Source organism: Notolabrus celidotus, chromosome 16 (assembly GCF_009762535.1).
Source record: "Notolabrus celidotus isolate fNotCel1 chromosome 16, fNotCel1.pri, whole genome shotgun sequence".
NCBI classification, from domain to species: Eukaryota; Metazoa; Chordata; class Actinopteri; order Labriformes; family Labridae; genus Notolabrus; species Notolabrus celidotus.
In genome coordinates, this window is record NC_048287.1 from 286123 (window position 1) to 308284 (window position 22162).

At 43.9% G+C, this 22162-nt stretch overlaps 1 protein-coding gene across 3 annotated transcripts in view; it reads right to left on the reverse strand.

Moving 5' to 3' along the window:
* LOC117827979 (solute carrier family 66 member 2) overlaps window positions 1-22162 on the reverse strand; it is a 63228-nt gene that overhangs the window by 9775 nt on the left and 31291 nt on the right. For all 3 annotated transcript variants that reach the window (XM_034704900.1, XM_034704899.1, XM_034704901.1), the window contains one exon: window positions 20780-20996. In XM_034704900.1, the coding sequence (XP_034560791.1) occupies window positions 20780-20996 (217 nt within the window). The remainder of the gene's footprint in view (window positions 1-20779; window positions 20997-22162) is intronic.

Consider the following 22162-nt stretch of genomic DNA (forward strand, 5'->3'; position numbering starts at 1 on the left):
CCAACATCGGATAAGTGATGTGCTATAGGAAAACATTAGATTAAGAAGGAATAGCACATGATCTGGAGACATCATATTATATCAGCATATTAACGTTGTTTATAATGCACATATCCAGCACTCTGATGTAGATCATGGGCTAAATAAATAAGCTACATCAAGTGAAATCACTTTAGTATCAAGCTGCACATGCAAAGTATGGAAATGCTGGGCCTTGATTCCAAAAGTGGTCCTCAGAGTTTTAAATAACTGTGTGTGCGTGTGTGTGTGTGTGTGTGTGTGTGTGTGTGACTGTCTCTTGATGTCACCTGGCACACTGCAAAGATGGTAGAAACAAAGACAGAGTCTCACTCTGTTTTTGGAGGAAATACTCATGATCTCTTTCTTGTAGATGGCAGAACACCATCAGTGTATGAATCAACAATATGATCCGGATTCATTCAGACTCAAAATGATGTCAGACAATGTTTACAATGTCCATCATTTGGCCTGACAAAGGGCAGAAAATCTACAGAGAGCTCCTGAGAAAAGTCTACGACCTCAAATTACTGAGAAGCCAGTTCAGACTGGATCAAAATTATAGGAGGGGCTCTGTATGTCTCAAAATATGGTATGATATGTCCTGGAATTTATACTTGACAAACAGTCGATCTGCACGTATTAAAAACACAGACGTCCTTCCCAATTATCACCAATTATGAGAGGTCAGGCATTACTAATCCCATGTGTCTAGGGCTCAAGGCTGGAATAGAAAGTGGTCAGTGTGAATCCTCATTGTGTCCGGGAGCAACAATGATATGTAAATTCTCATGCAGAAGATTTTTAAGATTCTTTAAAATATGTGAACTTATTCCTAAGGAGAAATTAAAGTTAAAAACTTGATTGTTAATGGTCACCATTTTAGTATGAAACGGTATCATATCACACAATGCTGGCGATACTGAACAGTGTCTGGACAAATATCTAAAGAAAGTTAAAGTTTAAAAGTTTTAATTTGCATTTCACCTTTGAGTACATGTTAGCACTTTGGGATTTTCTCAATCTTGAGTGCATTATAAAAAAAATATATTATTATTATTGTTATTATCATCATTTTTATTGGTTATAATTGTTATTATTATTGTATTATTATTTGTAGTGTTATTATTCTCATTATTTTTATTATTATTATTATTATTGTTATTATTATTGTTATTATTGTTATTATTATATTATTATTATTATTATTATTATTATTATTATCATTATTAATACTAATACTCAAATATTATTATTATTATTTCAATATTATTATTATTATTATTATTATTATCATTGTTGTTATGGGTTATATTTATTATTACTATTAAAATGATTGTTATTAATACTAATACTAATATTATTACTATTGTAATATTATTATTATAATAATGTATTATTTGTATCATTATAATTATAATTATTATTATTATTATTATTATTATTATTATTATTATTATTATTATTAATGTTATCAGGACATTTCTCTAAATATATATGTATTGGCTGTAATAGAACACTGTCACGGATTGGGCACTGACGTTTCTCATTACTTGTAACCATTCTGTTCATTTTATGTTTCAAAGGGGACAAACTTATTTTAGAATTTAATTCTGGATGTCTTTTGTCTTCTGGCTTTGGCTAAATTATTTGTAATCGGTTTAATGAAAAAAAGATTAACATAAAAATATTCAGTTCCATTTCTGAAATCCAATAAGGTTTTCCTCCTGAAGGAACAGAAGTGGGTTGATTCATGTTCGGCTCCCTGAGTGATATGAGCAGACGGGGGAGGGACATGCTGGATGGATGATCCTAAGGTTCTCCAGCTGTGGTGATCCGCTGCAGGGAGCCCCAAGCTGCTCTGTTCTGCAGCCATGCTAAACACCAAAGCACCATGCAACTGGCCACAGGGGTGACGGCCCCGTCAATACAGATCTATCCCAGCACGTGGCTGTGTGTGTTTGTGTGTGTGGACAGCACCCTGCAGGCTAAATAAGGCTCTGGCACTCTTATCTAGCATACTGGGAAACAGCTCAAGCCCACAAGCCTTATAAGGCTGCAGTTGGCTGTGTGGACGTCCCTTGTGTTTTGTGTTTGTCTGTGTATGTTTTATTGTATTTGTTTTATGGAAGGCTGCTCAGTCTCAGCATGTACCTCTGGCTCTCCAAGCTGTGGACTGTCTAATGATAGCATCAACCTGAAAACTATTAACACTGCAGTCCTCTCATCCCCCCCCACACACTTACACTTTTCATCTTTTCATCCCTGTAAAGTATCTGTCATCAAGTATTTACAGGAGCACTGAGAAGACCGTTTCACTGGGCTCTGATCCAGTTTAAAAAAAATCTGACAGTTTCTTAAAGGGATATTTCAGTGTTTTTGAAGTGAGTTTTAAATTATTAGTAATTGTACGAGCCACAACCGATGCTGCTCAGTTCGGCACCTTTAATGAGTAACTGCAGGGAGAACTGGAACGCAAGCTAGGCTACCGTTTCTGCAGACTGTGTCATTTTTGACACATAATTCAGCTCATTTTGAAAGACTCTGACCCGATCACTCATCTCGGTTTAGGTGTTCGCTCTACTTGGGATTATTTCAGCACTTTGCTTTGACACCAGAAAGCCTGTTTGTTTTTGCACTATTTGCAGACACCTTTATGAGCCAGAGTTTACAGAGGAAAAGATGATTCAATACACCAGGGGAAAAAAAAGGAGAAAGTTCTGAGCTAAACTGGAGAGCAGGAGAGAGCCTGAGTTACCTGGTGGGGCAGGTGTGTAATCTGCAAGCTAATGTCAAGAGACGGAGAAAACTACTTCTGGACTTTTGGGAATTAAGATAAAGCAGGAGATCAAACAGGGCTGCAGTCTGTGACGCTCACCAACCAGAGTCCACTGCCAAACTGAACTGAAGTTTGTTTCTGACGTTCTTCAATGTTCAGGAGTTAAATCAGAAAAGCTGAATGCAAGTTCGTCTTCAAAGCAAGTGTTCGGCTATCACTGTTTTTTCATTGCACAGTGACACAACCAATGATCTACACGACATGTTTACATGATCAAAATAAACTGTGTGAGCTGCTGAAGGGGAAGACTGAGCTGATATAACACACTCTACACACTGTATCTGCCAGCTGATCTTAGGCATTCCCTGCTTCACATGGTGCAGAACTGAGATGTAAACATGTCAATAATTGACTTGATATCAGTGATGTACATCATAGATCGGATTAGCTGATCAGTGCGCTGCAGGCAGAAGAGCATGTCTGTGTTGTGTCCGCAAATAGTGCAAAAATGAACGGGCTTTCTGGCAGCAAAGTAAAGTGCTGAAAAAAACAAGCAGAGCGAACATCCAAAACAAGATGAGTGCTCGTGTCGGAGTCTTTCAAAATGAGCTGAATTATTTGTCAGAAATGACACAGTCTGCAGAAACGGTAGCCTATAACTTGCGTTCCATTTTACCTGCAGTTTCTCATTACAGGGGCCGAGCTGAGCAGCATCCGTTGTGGCTAGTAGAATAACTAGTGATATAAAACTCATACAACCACACTTCAAAAAAACTGAAATATCCCTTTAACGTCAAAAAAAAGTATAATCATGCTCACCAAAACTGGGCCTTGATTATCTTTTTAATTAGAAGTTGGGGAAATCGTTAATGGTAAAAGTGACTGAGATTAAATATCACTGTTAAAAAGTAATAAAGAAAAAAGTCTATTCCAAAAAGCTCATGTGACCCAGCTGTATATAATTGATGTCAGCTGGATGTCTCTGTCTCCAGTTTAATGAGCCATAACCTTTGTCCTTTTTAGCTGTATCTGTCCTTCCATTTCTCAGGAGTTCAGATGAGCTGTAAAATGAGAGGTTTGGGCCACCAGTCACAGCATGTGAGCTGTTTGGGCTTGATAACTTCCTGTGAGAGCAGAGTGACATCCAGAGTCTGCACACAGGGCAGAGAAAAACAACAGAGCTGCATTGCTCCAAAGTAAGAAGGGAGTTTTTTCCACCTGAAATATGGGAGGAATTTGGACAATAAACAAACTAACACTATCCCGAGCCTCACACATACTCTGGGATTGAGGGGGAGGACTTCTACAACCTTTGTAAATATTAGCAGTGTGAAAAGAAAACAGTAAAATGGTGTCATTAGATTCAACACATGAAATAATCATGCACTCTTTACCATATGTTTAGTTGAAAAGAGCATGTAGCAGGCACTTTTAGAGTGGAGCAAGTGTTACATTTCACATTATCTAAAACCCACACACCTTTCTCCAGTCGTTCTACATATTTCTCTACACGCTGCTTTGGTATGCATGGAGCTGTATGAGCATTACTCCATGAGAGGCTGCTCTTAATCAGATTCAAGAGTTTACAGTTTACATCAGCTACAGTTACTCTACGTAGAGTTCAGTCCAAGTGTGAGCAAAACAAACAACTCACACCGCACATGTTAATTAGCTGGTTAGTGCAACATCATCATTTCAGATGGTAGAAGTGATTTGTGTTGTGCAGCAATCATTCAGTGTAATCAAAGAGCACAGCTTCACTCATTACAGAGAGCTTGGTGTACCAACACGTCAGACTTGACCATTACTACAGAAGTTAGATAGAAAAAAGCCTCTAGATAAAGCTTATAGTTAGAGCTGGCTCAGGCTTGGACCAGCTCTTAGTTATGCTGCTAGAGGCTTACGATGGACTTCCACCAGATCTGTGTCTGGTCCCGTCCGGTCTGTCAACCCCCACTGGTTGTGTTTTCAGAACTCAGCATGGAGCAGGACCTCCGGACAGCTGGAGTCATGTGACCGAGGTTTTCCCGCAGTAATCACTGAATCAAGGATTCTCCTCCTCCTCTCCTCATCCATGTTGTCTTTCTGGTCCTCTGAAAACCTCTGACCTGTTGACTCCAGGCCTGGCTCCGCTCATCATGACTTTGGTTTGTTGTTGTAGTTAAGTGAAATACGATCTGGTGATAACACAGAGTGTTTTATTCTGAAAATTAACCGGATGTTTTCATTTTGTTTTGGTGAAACCTGACTTCCTGTCCCGCTCCATCTGCTCTGTTGAGATTGATTGAAGTCTTGTGTATCTGATCCGGAGGGCTCCGACCTGCCGGATCAGGGACTCAGACGAACGCAACGGAGCAGATCCACAAATTAATATCACATCAAATGCCTTCCTTTGTTCTCATGAGACGAGCACTCAGTGCCCCCTCCCCCGGACCCAATCCATATTTCATTATTAAAAAAAGCTTTGCTGCTGCCCGTCTGACTCTCATGGTGCAGTGCTGCTGTTTACACACTGTGAACATCCAATATGATTCATTTTCCTGCCAACTCTTATTCTACTTGGACTCCATCCCCCGCCTTTTTCTGTGTTTGAGGTGCAGAAGCTTCCAACTAACTTGGCGGATAATACAAGAACTGGAAGAAGTCTGACACTTGTTAAACATTGAGGCAGATAGAGGGGGTTATTCTGGCTGGACCAATAGCTGAAGGGATGTCAGGGTGATGCTTTACTACTACAACATGCTGGTTTGTCTTGCTCCTTTTCATTTACACAAAGTTGCGTTTAGTCATTCTTCATCTGACCTACAAAGCTCTTAATGATCAGACACCTTCATATCTTAAGAACACTACGCTCCCAACATGCAGGCCTGCTGGTCGTACCTAAAGTCTCTAAAAGTAGTATGGGAGGTAGAGCCTTCAGTTCTCAGGCCCCTCTCCTTTGAAATCATCTACCAGTCAGGGTCCGGGAGGCAGACACCCTCTCTACTTGTAAGAGTAGGCTTCAAACTTTCCTTTTTGATAAAGCTTATAGTTAGAGCTGGATCAGGCTTGGACCAGCACTTAGTTATGCTGCTATAGGCTTAGACTGCTGGGGGAACTGGCACACTGACACACTGGGATCCTACCTCACCCCCTTCCCCCCAACCCCCTCATCACTTACTTTAACTCTCCCTGTCCCATTAAAGTTACTAACCATAGACCTTTCTGGAGTCCCTGAGCTCCCTTGTCTTGTAGGTTCCTCTGAGCTGTCGGAGACGTCGTCCTGCTATGGACGTTCCAGACTCCAGCTGATACGGACGTGCTGGACTCCAGCGGCAACAGCTACTACTACTCGTCTCATCACTATCACCGCTCCCTATCTCTCTTATTCTCCTCTATCCCTCTTTCCAGACCCAACTCGGTCGAGGCAGATGGCTGTCTAACATGAGTCTGGTTCTGCTCGAGGTTTCTGCCTGTTAAAGGAAGTTTTTCCTCTCTGCTGTAACTAGCTAAATACTGTGAGGTGCAACGCTCATGGTGGATTAAGGTGGGGTCAGACTGAGTCTTATCCTGTCTTGGTGTTGGGTCTCTGTTCATAATTTGACATAGAGTGGTCTAGACCTGCTCTGTTTGTAAAGAGTCTTGAGATAACGTTTGTTGTGATTTGGCGCTATACAAATAAAGACCGATTGATTGATCCTCACGTCTCCGTGCCTGTATGGAGTCTAACTACACCTACCTGATATAACCCCGCACCTGAGTTCGTTGATTCAACAAGTAAAACTATTTGCTTCTAAATGTTGATTTCAGGGAAACATCCTCACTTGATAGGCTGTTTCTTTCCCTGCACACACACACTCTCTGAAACCTTGAACGGAGCACTGAGGTAAAGTAACCTAGCAACAGCCTACCAGACTCAACAGGTTTTGCGGAGAGAGGGAGGAGAGGATATAAACAACAAACAGGACTGGAAATGACAATGTCCCCAGCCCTGTACAGCAGCTTTATTTGCATGGTTTGAGGGCTGGCAGAATCTGTTGCAGCCAGGGTGAGACAAAAGGAGTGACAGGCTTCACTGACATGTTTTATACGGCCTGGGGATTTGGCTATGATTCCTGAGGGAGCAGAAATCTGACGTTCATTTCATTTTGAATGAAAATGTCTTCCTCATATTTTCATACAAGCAGCTCCTTTGTTAGAGCAATATTACATTTGATTATCACTGAATATTAATTGTTGCAGCAAAGTGATCATAACAGAATAATGTGCTCAAACCCTCATCAAAATAAAACACGCCATTTAGAATATAACACTGCATGTACCAAAGAAAGTCGCACCTTCTAATATTTCATTGGACCGCCTTTAGCTTTGAGTACAGCACGCATTCGCCGTGGCATTGTTTCTATAAGCTTCTGCAATGTCAAAACATTTATTTCCATCAAGAGTTGCATTCATTTTCCACCGAGATTACGTCTAATGGGAGAGTCGGACCGCTGCAAGTCTTCTTCAGTACATCTCAAAGATTCTCAGTGTGGCTGAAGTCTGGACTCTGTGGTGGCCAATCCATGTGTGAACATGATGTTTCATGCTCCCTGAACCCCTCATTCACAATGTGAGCCCGATGAATCCTGGCACTGTCATCTTTGAATATGCCCGTGCAGTGAACTATACACAGAGGTTTGTTCTTCAAATGATAAAGTAAAAATGATCTTTGAAGAATTTCATTGCGTCTGTTGATTAAACTGAGCAAAGGAAAAACAAAAGAGCCAGCAAAGGAATCTGGAAGCTGCCTTACTGAAATAAATAAATAATAATAATAATAATAATGATCAGAGGATCAGTGCATGAATAATAATAATAATAATGATACATTTTATTTTGGGCGCCTTTCAAATCACCCAAGGTCGCCTTACAGATAATAAAAACAGTCATCATTAAAACATCATAAAAACAAACAAACAAATGGAAAGAGTCATAAATAAAAACTAAAAACTAGGGAAGTGCAGACAGTCCAGTTAGAGGGAGTAAGCCAGTTTGAAAAGGTGAGTTTTGAGTTGGGATTTGAATGATGTTGTGGAGTCCGACTGTATTATATGTGGGGGGAGGGAGTTCCAGAGTCTGGGTGCTGAGCAAGCGGCAACCTCCGGTCTAAAAATATGAGTCCAATGCGGAAGTGTTAAAAGCTGCAGTTCATCGAGGATCCGCTTGAGGCTGGCTCCGGAAGTACCGGAAGTCACATACACATGAATGGGAAAAGACGATCTTTGCAGCAGAAATAAACATGTTTACAGCCTGGTACAAAAGATGAGTGTAGTCTGAATAGCTCATTTCTCGATGTCCTCTCACTGTGAGGGGGGTGAATTTTTTTCTAATTCGGCAGTTTCGAAGATATTGAGATTACCAGTCTTCCAATGAGAGGCACAGCTGCCTGTGGGAACACTGCAGCTGTTGGCTAGGAGGCTCAAAGCCCGCCTCTTTACGTCACACTGGCTCGACAGAAGCAATATAGCTGCCGCAGCCGATTGGTCTCAAAACAGCTCTTCAGAAACAGATGGGTGACGTCACGGATACTACGTCCATATTTTTTACATTCTATGGTGCTGAGCAGCTGAAGGCCTGGGCACCCATGGTACTGAGGCGTGACGGTGGGATGGTTAATAGTCCAGCAGAGGTTGAGCGGAGGGAGTGGGAGGGAGTGTATTCATGAAGGAGGTCGCGGAGGTGGGGGGTAAACGGGGGCCAGGTTATGAAGAGCTTTGTAGGTGAGGAGAAGGTTTTTGTAGTGGATGCGGTATGGGACAGGGAGCCAGTGAAGTTGGATGAGAACAGGAGTGATGTGGTCAGATGATTTGGTGCGGGTGATGATCCGGGCGGCCGAGTTCTGAATGATTTGCAGTCTGTTGATGAGTTTGGTGGGGAGTCCGGTGAGGAGGGTGTTGCAATAATCAATACGGGAAGTGACGAATGAGTGAACCAGGATTTCGGTGCTGGATTGGGACAGTGAGGGGCGGAGTCTGGAGATGTTGCGGAGGTGGAAGAATGCAGTCCGTGTGATGTTTTGAATGTGAGGTGTGAATGAGAGGGTGCTGTCCAGAATAACGCTGAGGCTCTTGACTTGGGGTGAGAAGGGTACAGGGAATCCGTCGATGATGATGGGTGGGGCTGGGATGTGATGGGATTTGGTGAGGGTGGATTTGGAGCCGATGAGCAGGGCCTCGGTTTTATTCCCATTGAGTTTTAGGAAGTTCCTGCTCATCTAGCTCCGGATGTCTGCAAGGCAGGTGATGAGGGAGGTGGGCGGGATGGCAGCAGTGGGTTTGGAGGAGATGTAGACCTGAGTGTCATCGGCGTAGCAGTGAAAATGGACCCCATGGTGACGGAGGAGTGTGCCCAAGGGGAGGAGGTAAATGATGGAAAGGAGTGGACCCAAAACTGACCCTTGGGGGACACCCAGTGAAACACCCGAACACCCAGACTTGTGGTTCCTTAACTGCACGAATTGTTGACGGTCGGTGAGGTATGATGTGAACCAGGAATGTGCAGCACCAGTGATCCCAATGCCAGCCAGGCGGTCCAGGAGCAGTGGGTGGGAGATGGTGTCGAATGATGCGCTGAGGTCCAGGAGGATGAGAATGGGGAGTAGTCCGGAGTCAGCTGCACGGAGGAGGTCGTTGGTAATTTTTACCAGGGCTGTTTCGGTGCTGTGTTGTGGACGGAAACCAGATTGGAAGGGTTCATGGAGGTTGTTTGTGTCGAGGTGGGACTGTAGTTGAGCGGCAACCACCCTTTCAAGTGTTTTGGAGATGAAGGGAAGGTTGGAGATGGGCCGGTAGAGGTTCAGGTCAGCTGGGTCAGCACCGGGTTTTTTCAGGATGGGTGTGATAGCAGCCAGTTTGAGAGTGGGGGGTTCAGTACCAGTGGTGAGGGAGGAGTTAACTATGTTGGTGATCATGGGAGAGATGGACGGTAGACAGGCTTTGACGAGGGAGGTGGGAAGAGGATCAAGCTGACAGGTGGTGGTTTTGGCTTTATGGATGAGTTCAGAGATGGTGTGTTCTGATGCTGGGGTGAAGAGAGAGCTGATGAGAGGTTGGTCAGTGGTGGTTGGTCAGTGGTGGTCATCCAGTGTGGATTGTTTGAGGAGGTGGAAGATGAGGCCAGTTGTTGGTGAATGGTGTTGATTTTAGAACTGAAGAAGTCCAGGAAGGCAGTGCACTGATCGGTGGAAATGTCCGGAGGGAGGGTTTTAGGAGGCTGAAGTAGGTGGCTGACTGTTGAGAAGAGGACTCTGTTGTTACCTGTACCAGTGTTGATGAGGTTGGAGTAGTATGAGGATTTGGCAGTGGTGAGGGCGTCCTTGTAGAGATGAAGATGATCCGTGTACATTTGGCTGTGTACAATGAGTCCGGTCTTTTTGTACAGTCGCTCCAGTCGACGCTCCAGTAGCTTTGAGCTGGCGGAGGTCAGGGGTGAACCAGGGGGCAGTGTGAGTGAATGAGACTGAGCGGGTTTTCAGAGGAGCCAGGGAGGTGAGGGAAGAAGAAAGACAGTTATTATAGTGAGTCACCAGGTCAGTAGGGGAGGATGCCGGGGGAGGGCTGGGGTAGGAGCTGATCAGGGTGGAGAGGTCTGTGGTGTTGATATGTCTGATGTTTCTGAAGGAGATGGTCCGTTGTTCTTTGGCTTTGTGTAGTTGGGTGTGAATGTCAAAAAGAACAGCTTTGTGGTCAGAAATGGGGAAATCAGTGACATTAAGGTTAGTGGGAGTGATGTCAGTGCAGCAGACTAAGTCCAGTATGTGACCTTTGTTATGGGTTGGTAGGTTGACGTGTTGTGTGATACCGAGACAGTCCAGGAGTGATGTGAAGTCGTTAGCAAAGATACTGGATGGGTTGTCAATGTGGATGTTGAAGTCGCCGAGGAGGATAACAGTGGGGGACATTGCACATACAGATGTTAGGAGTGATGAGAATTTATTGAGGAAGACAGCAGATGGTTTTGGTGGTCTGTAGATGGTAACGATGATGGTGGGTTTGGGGCCAGTGAGTTTAACAACTAAACATTCAAAAGAGGAGTGAGTGGGGACAGTGACAGCAGTAACTTTGATTTTATCCCGGTGAAAGAGAGCGATGCCGCCCCCCCTCCCGGTAGTACGGGGTTTACTAATAAAAGAAAAACCCAGGGGGGGCCGCCTCATTAAGATGGGAAAAGTCATTTTGCTGTTGCCAGGTCTCAGTGAGGCATAGAATGTCAAGGTTCCGCTCAACAATAAAGTCAGCGACCAACAGAGCCTTATTAGTGAGGGAACTGACATTAAACAGACAGAGCTTCAGACAGGTGAGTGGTGTGTATGTGGTTGCTTTGAGCAGAAGGGACAGTACACTGTGATTGACAGGACGGGCAGCGCGGGGAGGGGGGCGGGGCCCAGTGGACCAGAAGGAGCGGAGTGTGTTACTGTTGTTTTGAGTGTATTGAAAGTTTCTTCCAGAGCCTCGGTGGATGTATCTTGGTCGTTTGAGAATGTGGTGATGGTGTGCAAGCTGAGGTGGAGGAGTCCTTGAGAAAGTCCGGAGGTGTAACATCTCCGCCACCGAGTAACGGAGTGGCAGAGTCGCGCTCGTGAGAGGCAGACACAGGGCAATCCAACGAAAAGGTTAAAAATCCACATGATGGGAGATCGGCAGCGACGTAGTCCAGTGGTAAGATCCAGGTGAAGCCACAGAACCAGCGCGGTGGAGGCAGAGGAGTGGAGCTGCCGGTTGTAGCTTTGCTGGAGACGGGGAAACCAGTTGGATGGTGCTGGAGGTTAGTAGCAGGCTAGCTGGCCGGCCGGCCGGCAGGCGGGTACCGTCGGGGTGTCGGCGTCCTCTGCGTTTTCAGCAGTCCGTGGGCGCAGGTAAGCGTCCAGGAGAGCTGGCAGGGTGGCAACGGACTGGTCCGAACGGGTGTGTTTCGTGGGGCACACCAGCGCAGGCTATCCAGCCACAGAGTGCGGAGAGGAGCCACAAGAGTCCCAAACAGGTGAGCCCTGTACCAGCGAAGCTAGCCTCAGGCTAACGAGTAGCAGACAGGTAGAGTAACTGGTGCTTCGGGGTCGCTGTGTCTTAGATCAAGACACGCCGAATTGACGGGTGGTTTTAAAGTCCAACATTCATTCAAGACAATTTTTAAAAAGGTCGAGATGTAAAGACAAGACGACGAAAATAGCGAAAACAGCGGAGGAGGCGTGGCAGCAGCTTGCCAGCGGTCCCTCTCTCGCGGATGAATGACCTAAATAGAACTGAATGACACAAATGACCACAAATGTTTCTCAACTCAAACTCAAAATAGACCTGCTTTATCATGATATTCATCCAGCTAAGTGATCAATATAAAACAAAGCAAATGTCACATTCAAATAAAAATGTTTATTTGAGTTACCGTTAACTCCGGAAAAATTGCACAGGTGTACAAGACACATTCTGTATTTGAAGGTCTCTCAGAGATTTACATTTTTTCAAACTGTCTTCCTGTGTGGCGATGTCTACAACGTGCAGTTTCTGTGCAGCTGTGTTCTCTTTTTGTCCCGTTTGTTTTCACTATCAGGAGTTTGCGCTCCTACTAGCTACAGTACGGTAACTGAGCTCTCAGCCTGCAGGGAAAGTTGTGAGGTACAGACCCACAAGCTCTCACCCTGACTCCACTGGTCACTCTTAAACTTTAATATAGGAGTCTTTGAATCAAAAGAGCACTCTACAAGGTTAATTTACCGTAAAACATAAACAATAGACCCCGTTTTCTGTGAATGCATGATTATGACCAAGTGAGGGAGAAAAGCCGGACCAGTCTGTGTCGCCGTCTTTTCCAGCACAGTGTGCACTCAGCTTTCTATGAATGGAGATGTTTATTTTCAATCGTGTCAGGTCGCACGCAGTCATGTTGGAATTATTTTCCAGGACAATACATGATTTTCCAGGACAATTTACTTTTTCTCCCATTTTCCAGGTGTTTTCCAGTACTGGAAAACTGGTCACTGGTTTTCCAGGTTTTCCAGGACGCATGGGAACCCTGAGGTTCACTTTTAAAACCGTAACACCAGGAGAGACGCATTCACGGTGGGCTGAGAGAAGACTACTGTTACAAGCTGCTAAATCAAGAGAATCACAGCTTCTTCTTTTGAAAAGTACACACACACACAAAAAAAGAGAGAACAAATAAAAACTAATGAAAGAAAGAGAAATCAAGTGAATCACAGATGTGTGTGATGTTATTGTGGACGGCGGGCGGAATAAAAACACTGCGGTTAATCTACCAATCAGGACTTTCAGCATTGCAGGCCCTGCCCCCCGAAAGTCCTGGGACCTTTGAAAAGTACTACCCCACTAGCAGGGGGGTAAAAGGGGGGTATAAGGGGGGGAAAGGGGGGGGGGGTTATCTACCCTGAACTAAATTTAGACCCTGGTTCCTCCGGTCGAAACGCACGTAGTTCCAGAGGTAAAGTTCCTCTGGTCGAAAAAAAACTCCTTTGATTAAATGTTTAAATGTGATACAGCAGCAGTAAACAAAGTTAAAAAATCCACTGATCAGCTGTACAGAGATAAAGTTTGAAAGTAAGTCAACTCAGAGTGTTATTATAGTCAGTGTTATATAAGTTACATCGTCTCACTCAGTGTGTAAAAATCTGGCAAATTATTCTTTCTTTCCAGAGGTCTGACTTTCTCCCGAGAGGGGAGTGAATATCATCTTCATCCTCATCCACTCAGCTACTTGTCGATACCTGCTGCCTGGTGCTAGCATTGTTTGTAGCTCAGGATGATGAGCAGGTGCACCGAGGCAGACACTGTGACACAGACGGGTGGTAGGATATCAACATAAGAATAAAGTCTACCTGAAGGATCACGATGTGTATTGGTTGAACAACAACCCGATCAAATCGACGGAAAGACTAAACATCAATCGATGGAATGATCCAGATTGATGGATCATTGCACCCCTGCTAACCAGAAATATATCATTAAACCATGGACTGGGCAGGGTCTCCTCCTGTAGGGGCGGCTCAGGGGACAGGGAGGGTGATAGACAAAGTGGTGGATGGCGAGGAAGCACATGCACCTACATAAAAAAATCAAAAATAAATAAGGCATGGGACACAGAGGGTATGGAAAAGCCCAGTGTGGGAGCTGTCATGGCCTATTAAGTGGACAGGCGGCCCTGCTGGAGCTCTGTTATCTGTCTGCTGCAGACAGTCAGACAGCAGGGCAGAGCTGAGGATGGGGGGTGTCTATGGCAAGGCACAACGTCTTTTCAGACCTGTGTTATGTAGACAATGTCAACAATGCATAACTTCTCAATATATGTTACACATGATCTACATCAGGCCTTGTAATTTGTATTTTTCACACCTTAAGCCTAGGGCTGGGCGATAATTCGATAACGATATTATAACGACTTATCGTGATATAATTTTTCTCGATATAAATATGACAAATGTTCAATAAAAAAATTATATAAATAAACATGTAATTACACCCCCCTGCCACTTAAAATGGAGGGGGGGTCTAAAGAGCCCCTAAACGGTAGTTGCCACCCAACATTAGACAGAAGAAGAAGACAGCATTGAACAGCCAATCATGTCGCAGGGTTAGAGGTAGGCAGGGCTTAAAGACATTTGGAGCAGAATGTAAACACAGCTGAAACAAGTGACAGCGACTCTGAAGAAAACTGAAAACCCAGCAGCTCAAAGCAGAGTCGTTAGTCTGAGTCGACTCTGCGTTAACTATTAACTTCATTAAATCTACCTTCAGGATGTGGGTAAAGGAAGAGCACAGAGACAACTTCTGCTGTGAACACATTTAATGTCCACCACGACCGTAGGACAACTGAACACTGAATAACCATGATGCATTCACTGCACTGTGGGAAACAACATCACTTTGCCTGTAACCCTTAGTAATCTTAAAGGGGAGAGCACAACTCAAAACAATATTCTAACAAACTAATACAAAGAATACAATTTTATATATATTTGTTGTAAATTTAAATCAAATTCTGGAAATAATCTCAACCTGAGAAAAATATGAATCTACAAACTAAAACTTCACAAAAATCTCATCTTACATTAAAGACCTGCTTCCTGTTAACACCGTCAGAAATGATGGATTCAAGAAGTTCATCAGAAAACTAAATCCAGATACAAACTAACAAACTGTCTGCTTTCTTCAACTTTCACTCAGGAGCAAAAATCGGACTTTACATTTAAATGAAATAATGAATTGATATTTATCATGATAATTATGGATATCGACTGATATGAAATATTTTATCCTGATAACATCATTTTCAATATCGCCAATCACTACTTGAGCCCATCTGTATATCATGTGTGTGTATTACTGACTCACATCTGTGTCTGCTGCTGCTCTGAAACGTTCCCCTGGCTTGGCTACATCGCAGAGAGCTATTAAAATTGATTTAGTAACTCTACGCTTAAAAAAAAAAAACATAATGGAAAAGGCTCTAATTACAGAGTTGATGAAAATCAACATTAATGAGCCTGAATGATACATTAGCAACAGATACAGCAAGACAGAAAGCCCCATTACATCACTGGGTTTCAGAGGAACAGTTCTGATGCTGGCATGATGGATCGTTGTCAGGAGCCCTGTCCTTACCCCCTGCTAGACAGGAGCCAGGATTACATTATAAGCATGTGTCAGTGCTAATGATCATATGTAAAACAACATACTATGGAGCCATTACTCACAGAAGTCTCCGTGGTGAAGTGGCACTTGATAACTGAACAGTGTTTTTAGGATGAATACATTATTATGAATCAAACGAGCAACAAGCCTTGTTTTGATCACCGTCTGACAGCCTCCTATAAAAAGGTTATGCCCTAATAGTTCAGGAAACATGAAGCATGATGGTAAATAACCTGCCAGCATGCAAAGTATGTTGACCCTGTGATTTTTGGCTCTCAGTAGCAGAAGATGTCACGGTGAGCGACATCCAAAAACAGCCAATTTGGAGCTCTTGTGACTGAGGACAGCCTGTCAGAGCTCCCTGTAATCCCTCTGCAGCCAGCATAAGTCTCATGGAACTTTTAAAACCGGTTTTATTTCCATTCGTGCAAAACATTTCTTTTCAGCTCAGCCTGAGCAGTAAACAGTGTGCTTATGGTGTAGTGCACTACTGAGCATTTTGTTGTAGTTGAAGAATCAGCTCCACTGGATGGCAGGAGCAGGCGGCACAGCATTGAGTTCAGCAGCAGATATGTGAGTGTGGGAGCAGAGGACATAAACAAGTGGCACTGCCCTCTCTTCCATCCATCACTCTGTTTCCCATCAGAAGTATTTCTGTGGTTCAGTCACTTGGAGACATGATACAGCTTACAAAGTGCAGATAGTAGTCTGAAGAAATTCACTGCAGACTCAATCTTTTTTTAGTCGCCTTTTGGGGAAAGCGTTAAAGCCTAGAAGTGGGTCCTAAGAACTTGTTCTAAATTTCTGAGATTAGTGGATTCGATAAGGCAGGTGCATTTTGGTTCAACATAAATCTTTCAGGACTAAACCTCAGACACCTTTTTTCAACCAACCCAAACCGGGTTGTATTTCCGGGCTGGTGCTTGCGCTGGTTCGGAGCAAGGTTATTATCGTTTACGAAAACTAACGAAACAATGAAAATGAGAGGTGAAAAACAATTTCCGTTAACTGAAATAAAAATTAAAAACAAGGCTTTACAAAAAATGATAACTAACTGTAACTGCATATTTTTACATTTATTACTAATGTCTTCCCTTAATTGTATGTTCTTTTTTTGGCTTAATACGGGACCTGAGAAACAAAATTTCGGTTCATATCATGCGACAGCTCGTATTGGCATGACAATAAAAAACCTTGAATCCTTGAACTGTATTGTGAGTTTAAAAAATTAACTGAAGTAAACTAAAATCATAGAGAAAATGCCTTTAGTTTTGGTCTTTGTCAATCTATCTCAGTATTTTGAGTGGATATGAATTTTTGTTTGTTTTCTACCAGCTTCACTTCAGTCACAGAAGCAGGCACTCATCCTCACTTTACCTGCTAGCAGAGCGTCCACACTTTACCTGCTAGCAGAGCGTCCTCACTTTACCTGCTAGCAGAGCGTCCTCACTTTACCTGCTAGCAGAGCGTCCTCACTTTACCTGCTAGCAGAGCGTCCTCACTTTACCTGCTAGCAGAGCGTCCTCACTTTACCTGCTAGCAGAGCGTCCTCACTTTACCTGCTAGCAGAGCGTCCTCACTTTACCTGCTAGCAGAGCGTCCTCACTTTACCTGCTAGCAGAGCGTCCTCACTTTACCTGCTAGCAGAGCGTCCACACTTTACCTGCTAGCAGAGCGTCCTCACTTTACCTGCTAGCAGAGCGTCCTCACTTTACCTGCTAGCAGAGCGTCCTCACTTTACCTGCTAGCAGAGCGTCCTCACTTTACCTGCTAGCAGAGCATCCTCACTTTACCTGCTAGCAGAGCGTCCTCACTTTACCTGCTAGCAGAGCGTCCACACTTTACCTGCTAGCAGAGCGTCCTCACTTTACCTGCTAGCAGAGCGTCCTCACTTTACCTGCTAGCAGAGCGTCCTCACTTTACCTGCTAGCAGAGCATCCTCACTTTACCTGCTAGCAGAGCGTCCTCACTTTACCTGCTAGCAGAGTGTCCACACTTTACCTGCTAGCAGAGCGTCCTCACTTTACCTGCTAGCAGAGCGTCCTCACTTTACCTGCTAGCAGAGCGTCCACACTTTACCTGCTAGCAGAGCGTCCACACTTTACCTGCTAGCAGAGCGTCCTCACTTTACCTGCTAGCAGAGCGTCCACACTTTACCTGCTAGCAGAGCGTCCTCACTTTACCTGCTAGCAGAGCGTCCACACTTTACCTACTAGCAGAGTGTCCACACTTTACCTGCTAGCAGAGTGTCCTCACTTTACCTGCTAGCAGTGTCCACACTTTACTTGCTAGCAGAGCGTCCACACTTTACCTGCTAGCAGAGCGTCCTCACTTTACCTGCTAGCAGAGTGTCCACACTTTACCTGCTAGCAGAGCGTCCTCACTTTACCTGCTAGCAGAGTGTCCTCACTTTACCTGCTAGCAGAGCATCCACACTTTACTTGCTAGCAGAGCGTCCACACTTTACCTGCTAGCAGAGCGTCCTCACTTTACCTGCTAGCAGAGCGTCCACACTTTACCTGCTAGCAGAGCGTCCTCACTTTACCTGCTAGCAGAGCGTCCTCACTTTACCTGCTAGCAGAGCGTCCTCACTTTACCTGCTAGCAGCGCGTCCTCACTTTACCTGCTAGCAGAGCGTCAACACTTTACCTGCTAGCAGAGCGTCCACACTTTACCTGCTAGCAGAGCGTCAACACTTTACCTGCTAGCAGAGCGTCCTCACTTTACCTGCTAGCAGAGCGTCCACACTTTACCTGCTAGCAGAGCGTCAACACTTTACCTGCTAGCAGAGCGTCCACACTTTACCTGCTAGCAGAGCGTCAACACTTTACCTGCTAGCAGAGCGTCCACACTTAACCTGCTAGCAGAGCGTCCACACTTTACCTGCTAGCAGAGCGTCCTCACTTTACCTGCTAGCAGAGCGTCCTCACTTTACCTGCTAGCAGAGCGTCCACACTTTACCTGCTAGCAGAGCGTCCTCACTTTACCTGCTAGCAGAGCGTCCTCACTTTACCTGCTAGCAGAGCGTCCACACTTTACCTGCTAGCAGAGCGTCCACACTTTACCTGCTAGCAGAGCGTCAACACTTTACCTGCTAGCAGAGCGTCCACACTTAACCTGCTAGCAGAGCGTCCACACTTTACCTGCTAGCAGAGCGTCCTCACTTTACCTGCTAGCAGAGCGTCCTCACTTTACCTGCTAGCAGAGCGTCCACACTTTACCTGCTAGCAGAGCGTCCTCACTTTACCTGCTAGCAGAGCGTCCTCACTTTACCTGCTAGCAGAGCGTCCACACTTTACCTGCTAGCAGAGCGTCCACACTTTACCTGCTAGCAGAGCGTTAATGGCAGCGAGAGTCTGGAGAAAGCTGCAGAGCCCCATTTGGGATTACTTTGAATATGACTGTGTCTCTGATAGGAGCCCGAGACAACCAGAGGACTGCAGAAAACACTGATGCATTGCTTCCACTGGCGACCCGATAGCTGCTCGTCAGTACATACGCAGGAACATCACAAGCGGGAGGAAGCTTACACGATGCCTTTACTGACCTTTTTGAATCTCGCCCCTGAAAACTAACCCATGTTACAAAAAAGACTAAAACTAATACTGAAACTAATAAAAACTCAACTCAAACTAATATATGACTACTATATGACACTCACTTAAACATTTTTATTGTTTCAAGCTTTCTCCATCAGAGCCCCTCGACTCTGGAACGACCTCCATGGGGAGATAAGGCTTGCAGAATCAGTGACATCATTTAAATCTCTTCTTAAAAAACATTTTTACAGACTTGCTTTTATGTGACTTCATCCATAACTGTTTTTACTTCTATTTTATTAGTATTTTTACCCAACTAATTAATTGTCTTAAATTTGATTTGATTATTTGATTTGATTCTCTATTGTTTTGATTTATTTTTATTATTATTATAATCTTCGTTTATTATTTTAATGATCCTAATTTATCCTTTTCACTTTTTCTAATTTTCCCGATGTGATGTCGTCCTCTTATTCTGAAAACCTCTTTTATTGTCTTTTAATGCATTCATTTTTATTCATCTATTTATTTATTTTATTGATTTATCCTTGAAAAAACTCTTAAACAATGATTTATTGGTCTATTGTCTCACCACTTCATTCTGTTTAATGTACATGTATTCTTTCTTACCTCACGTTGTATTCTGTTTTGTTTAAATTTCTCCTCCCTGTCTGTCAAAAGGTTTACTTTCTTATTCCAACCATGCTTTGCTTGTCAAAGCACTTTGTAAACATTCCTTTTTAAAAGGTGCTATATAAATAAAGTTATTATTTTCATTTTTATAAAACTGAGATGTCATTTTTAGGCCACGTCACCCAGAATTAGTTTTGCATCTGATTGTGAAGATTAGTTGTTAGTGTCTCCTCTAAATGCTACACAGAGCTGAGCTGTGCACTTGCATCCTGACAGAGCTTAAATCTGCCCACATAAAGGCCTGGATGATGAGCGTCCACAGTTTAAAACAAAGCTCCCTCTCTTTGTTCTTTTTTTGCAACAATTGTCATTTGTATTAAGATTTGTCCATTTTGATTTGAACAAAATCGAAAATCTGAAACAAAATATGACAATTATTCATTAATATGACATATTCAACATGGGTTAAAATGTAACACTGGCCCGTCTCTGATCCGCTGCGGTCCGGCTCCGTGCTCTCTGGTCTGTCAACACCCACCGGTTGTGTTTTCAGAACGCAGCATGGAGCAGGACCTCCGGACAGTTGGAGTCATGTGACCGAGGTTTTCCCCGCGGTAATCACTGAATCAAGGATTCTCCTCCTCCTCTCCTCATCCATGTTGTCTTTCTGGTCCTGTGAAAACCTCTGACCTGTTGACTCCAGGCCTGGCTCCGCTCATCATGACGGTTTGTTGTTGTAGTTAAGTGAAATACGATCTGGTGATAACACAGAGTGTTTTATTCTGAAAATTAACCGGATGTTTTCATTTTGTTTTGGTGAAACCTGACTTCCTGTCCCGCTCCATCTGCTCTGTTGAGATTGCATCATGCTCCAACATCCGGCAGAAATAGAAGTCTTGTGGATCTGATCCGGAGGGTTCCGACCTGCCGGATCAGCGACGCAGCCGGAATGCAACGGAGCGGATCCAGAGGAAGTTAACACATTGACTAGAATAGAAACCTATCAGATCCGGTGCCGTGACGGATCGGAGACGGACCGGACACAGATCTGGTGGAATTTGGCTGTTAGTTCAAATGGTTAAGATGTGTTCCTTATTATGTCATGTAAAAAGCTCTGAGTGAATGTAGGGTGTGCGGTGCTGAGTCTGTACCTCATGCCTTCTGTGGACTTGTTCTGATAGTTGCAGTGGAGTTGTGGTGTGCCCAGCATTGCTTCAGTGAAGACAGCCAGAAAGCCCAGGGACTCCACAAAAAGTGCAGAGTCCAGGAAGAGGTAGGTGATGTAGGCTGCGACCAGCGTAAAGCCAAGCACACACTGGAGGTAGTCCACAAAGTGACTCCATGACCAGAAGTGGTTCCAGTCGAAGTCTAGAGGTGCACAAAGGAGCAACAGAGACACAAATGAGCTCACAGAAATGAACATGTTCTGCTACATGAGAGAGTGAAGCTGTCAACGTGCTGGAACAGAAACAGAGACCTGAGGTTCAGTGAAGCACTCCAGAGAAAGACATGCAGCTTTAACATTGAGACAGAAAGTACTTTGTCCCATCACAGGGGAAGAGTTCACTCCAAAGGGCTTGTTTTTGCTAGAACAAGGGATGCAATATCATTATTTATCGTCTGCAACACTTTCATTAAAATCATTAAAATCTTATCCTCTGAGGACATGCACAATCAATCTGCTCGAGCTGACACTTCTTGTGTGAGGTAAAAATGTAAGCTCATTCTCAGAACAAGCCTAAAATATCTAGCTGATCAAATCAAGTGTATGGTGTGTAAAGTATACTAAAGCTATTCAGTAACAGATAGAGATGTTGGAGCTGCCTGTTGGACTGAATGAACACCAGTGGAATACATTCCTCCTTTCAGCTCTTTTCACGGCTGGTTTTCTATGGAAGCAAATAGATACCCAAATTAAAATGAAAATCAACATTTGAAAATTAAATTGCATTAACAGAAATGCTTATTCATTTTCCAAATATGGGTGCATTATGTGACTCATAACTTAAATCAATATTCAATAATCCTATTTGCGTTTTAATTTGGAGAAAGGGGACGACCAGCCATTAAAATTCCCTTCGAAATCATTGAACATTTGTTACATGGCTTTAAAGTGAAGGAGATTGCAGAGCTGTTTGGCGTTAGCGAAGGGGATGTTGAGGGCTGGTTGTCCCCTTCCGGGTCCAGACACTGACACAGCGCATCGATCGAGGACTGTTAACAGGTTGGTCAGGGCATCCTTGTTAATATCTGTGTCTGTGACAGCTCAATATTCAGCCAGAGTCTCCATGATGCATTCGACTTGGACACGTACATCTAACTCAGAAACATTTCTCTGCTCCACCTGGTCGGCCAGATGAGACTGGTGACTGACTGTGCCTCCCTGCCAAAGAACGCCACGCTCACCGAAGGTTCAGTTAGCTGAGGAAAGGGTTGTGCAGAGCGCCACAACGGACTCTTTTTCTGTGGATCTCGTTGGCTGACAGATCGGATGTGTAGAAACGTCACTTTTCTGCGCCCTGCACATTGTGATT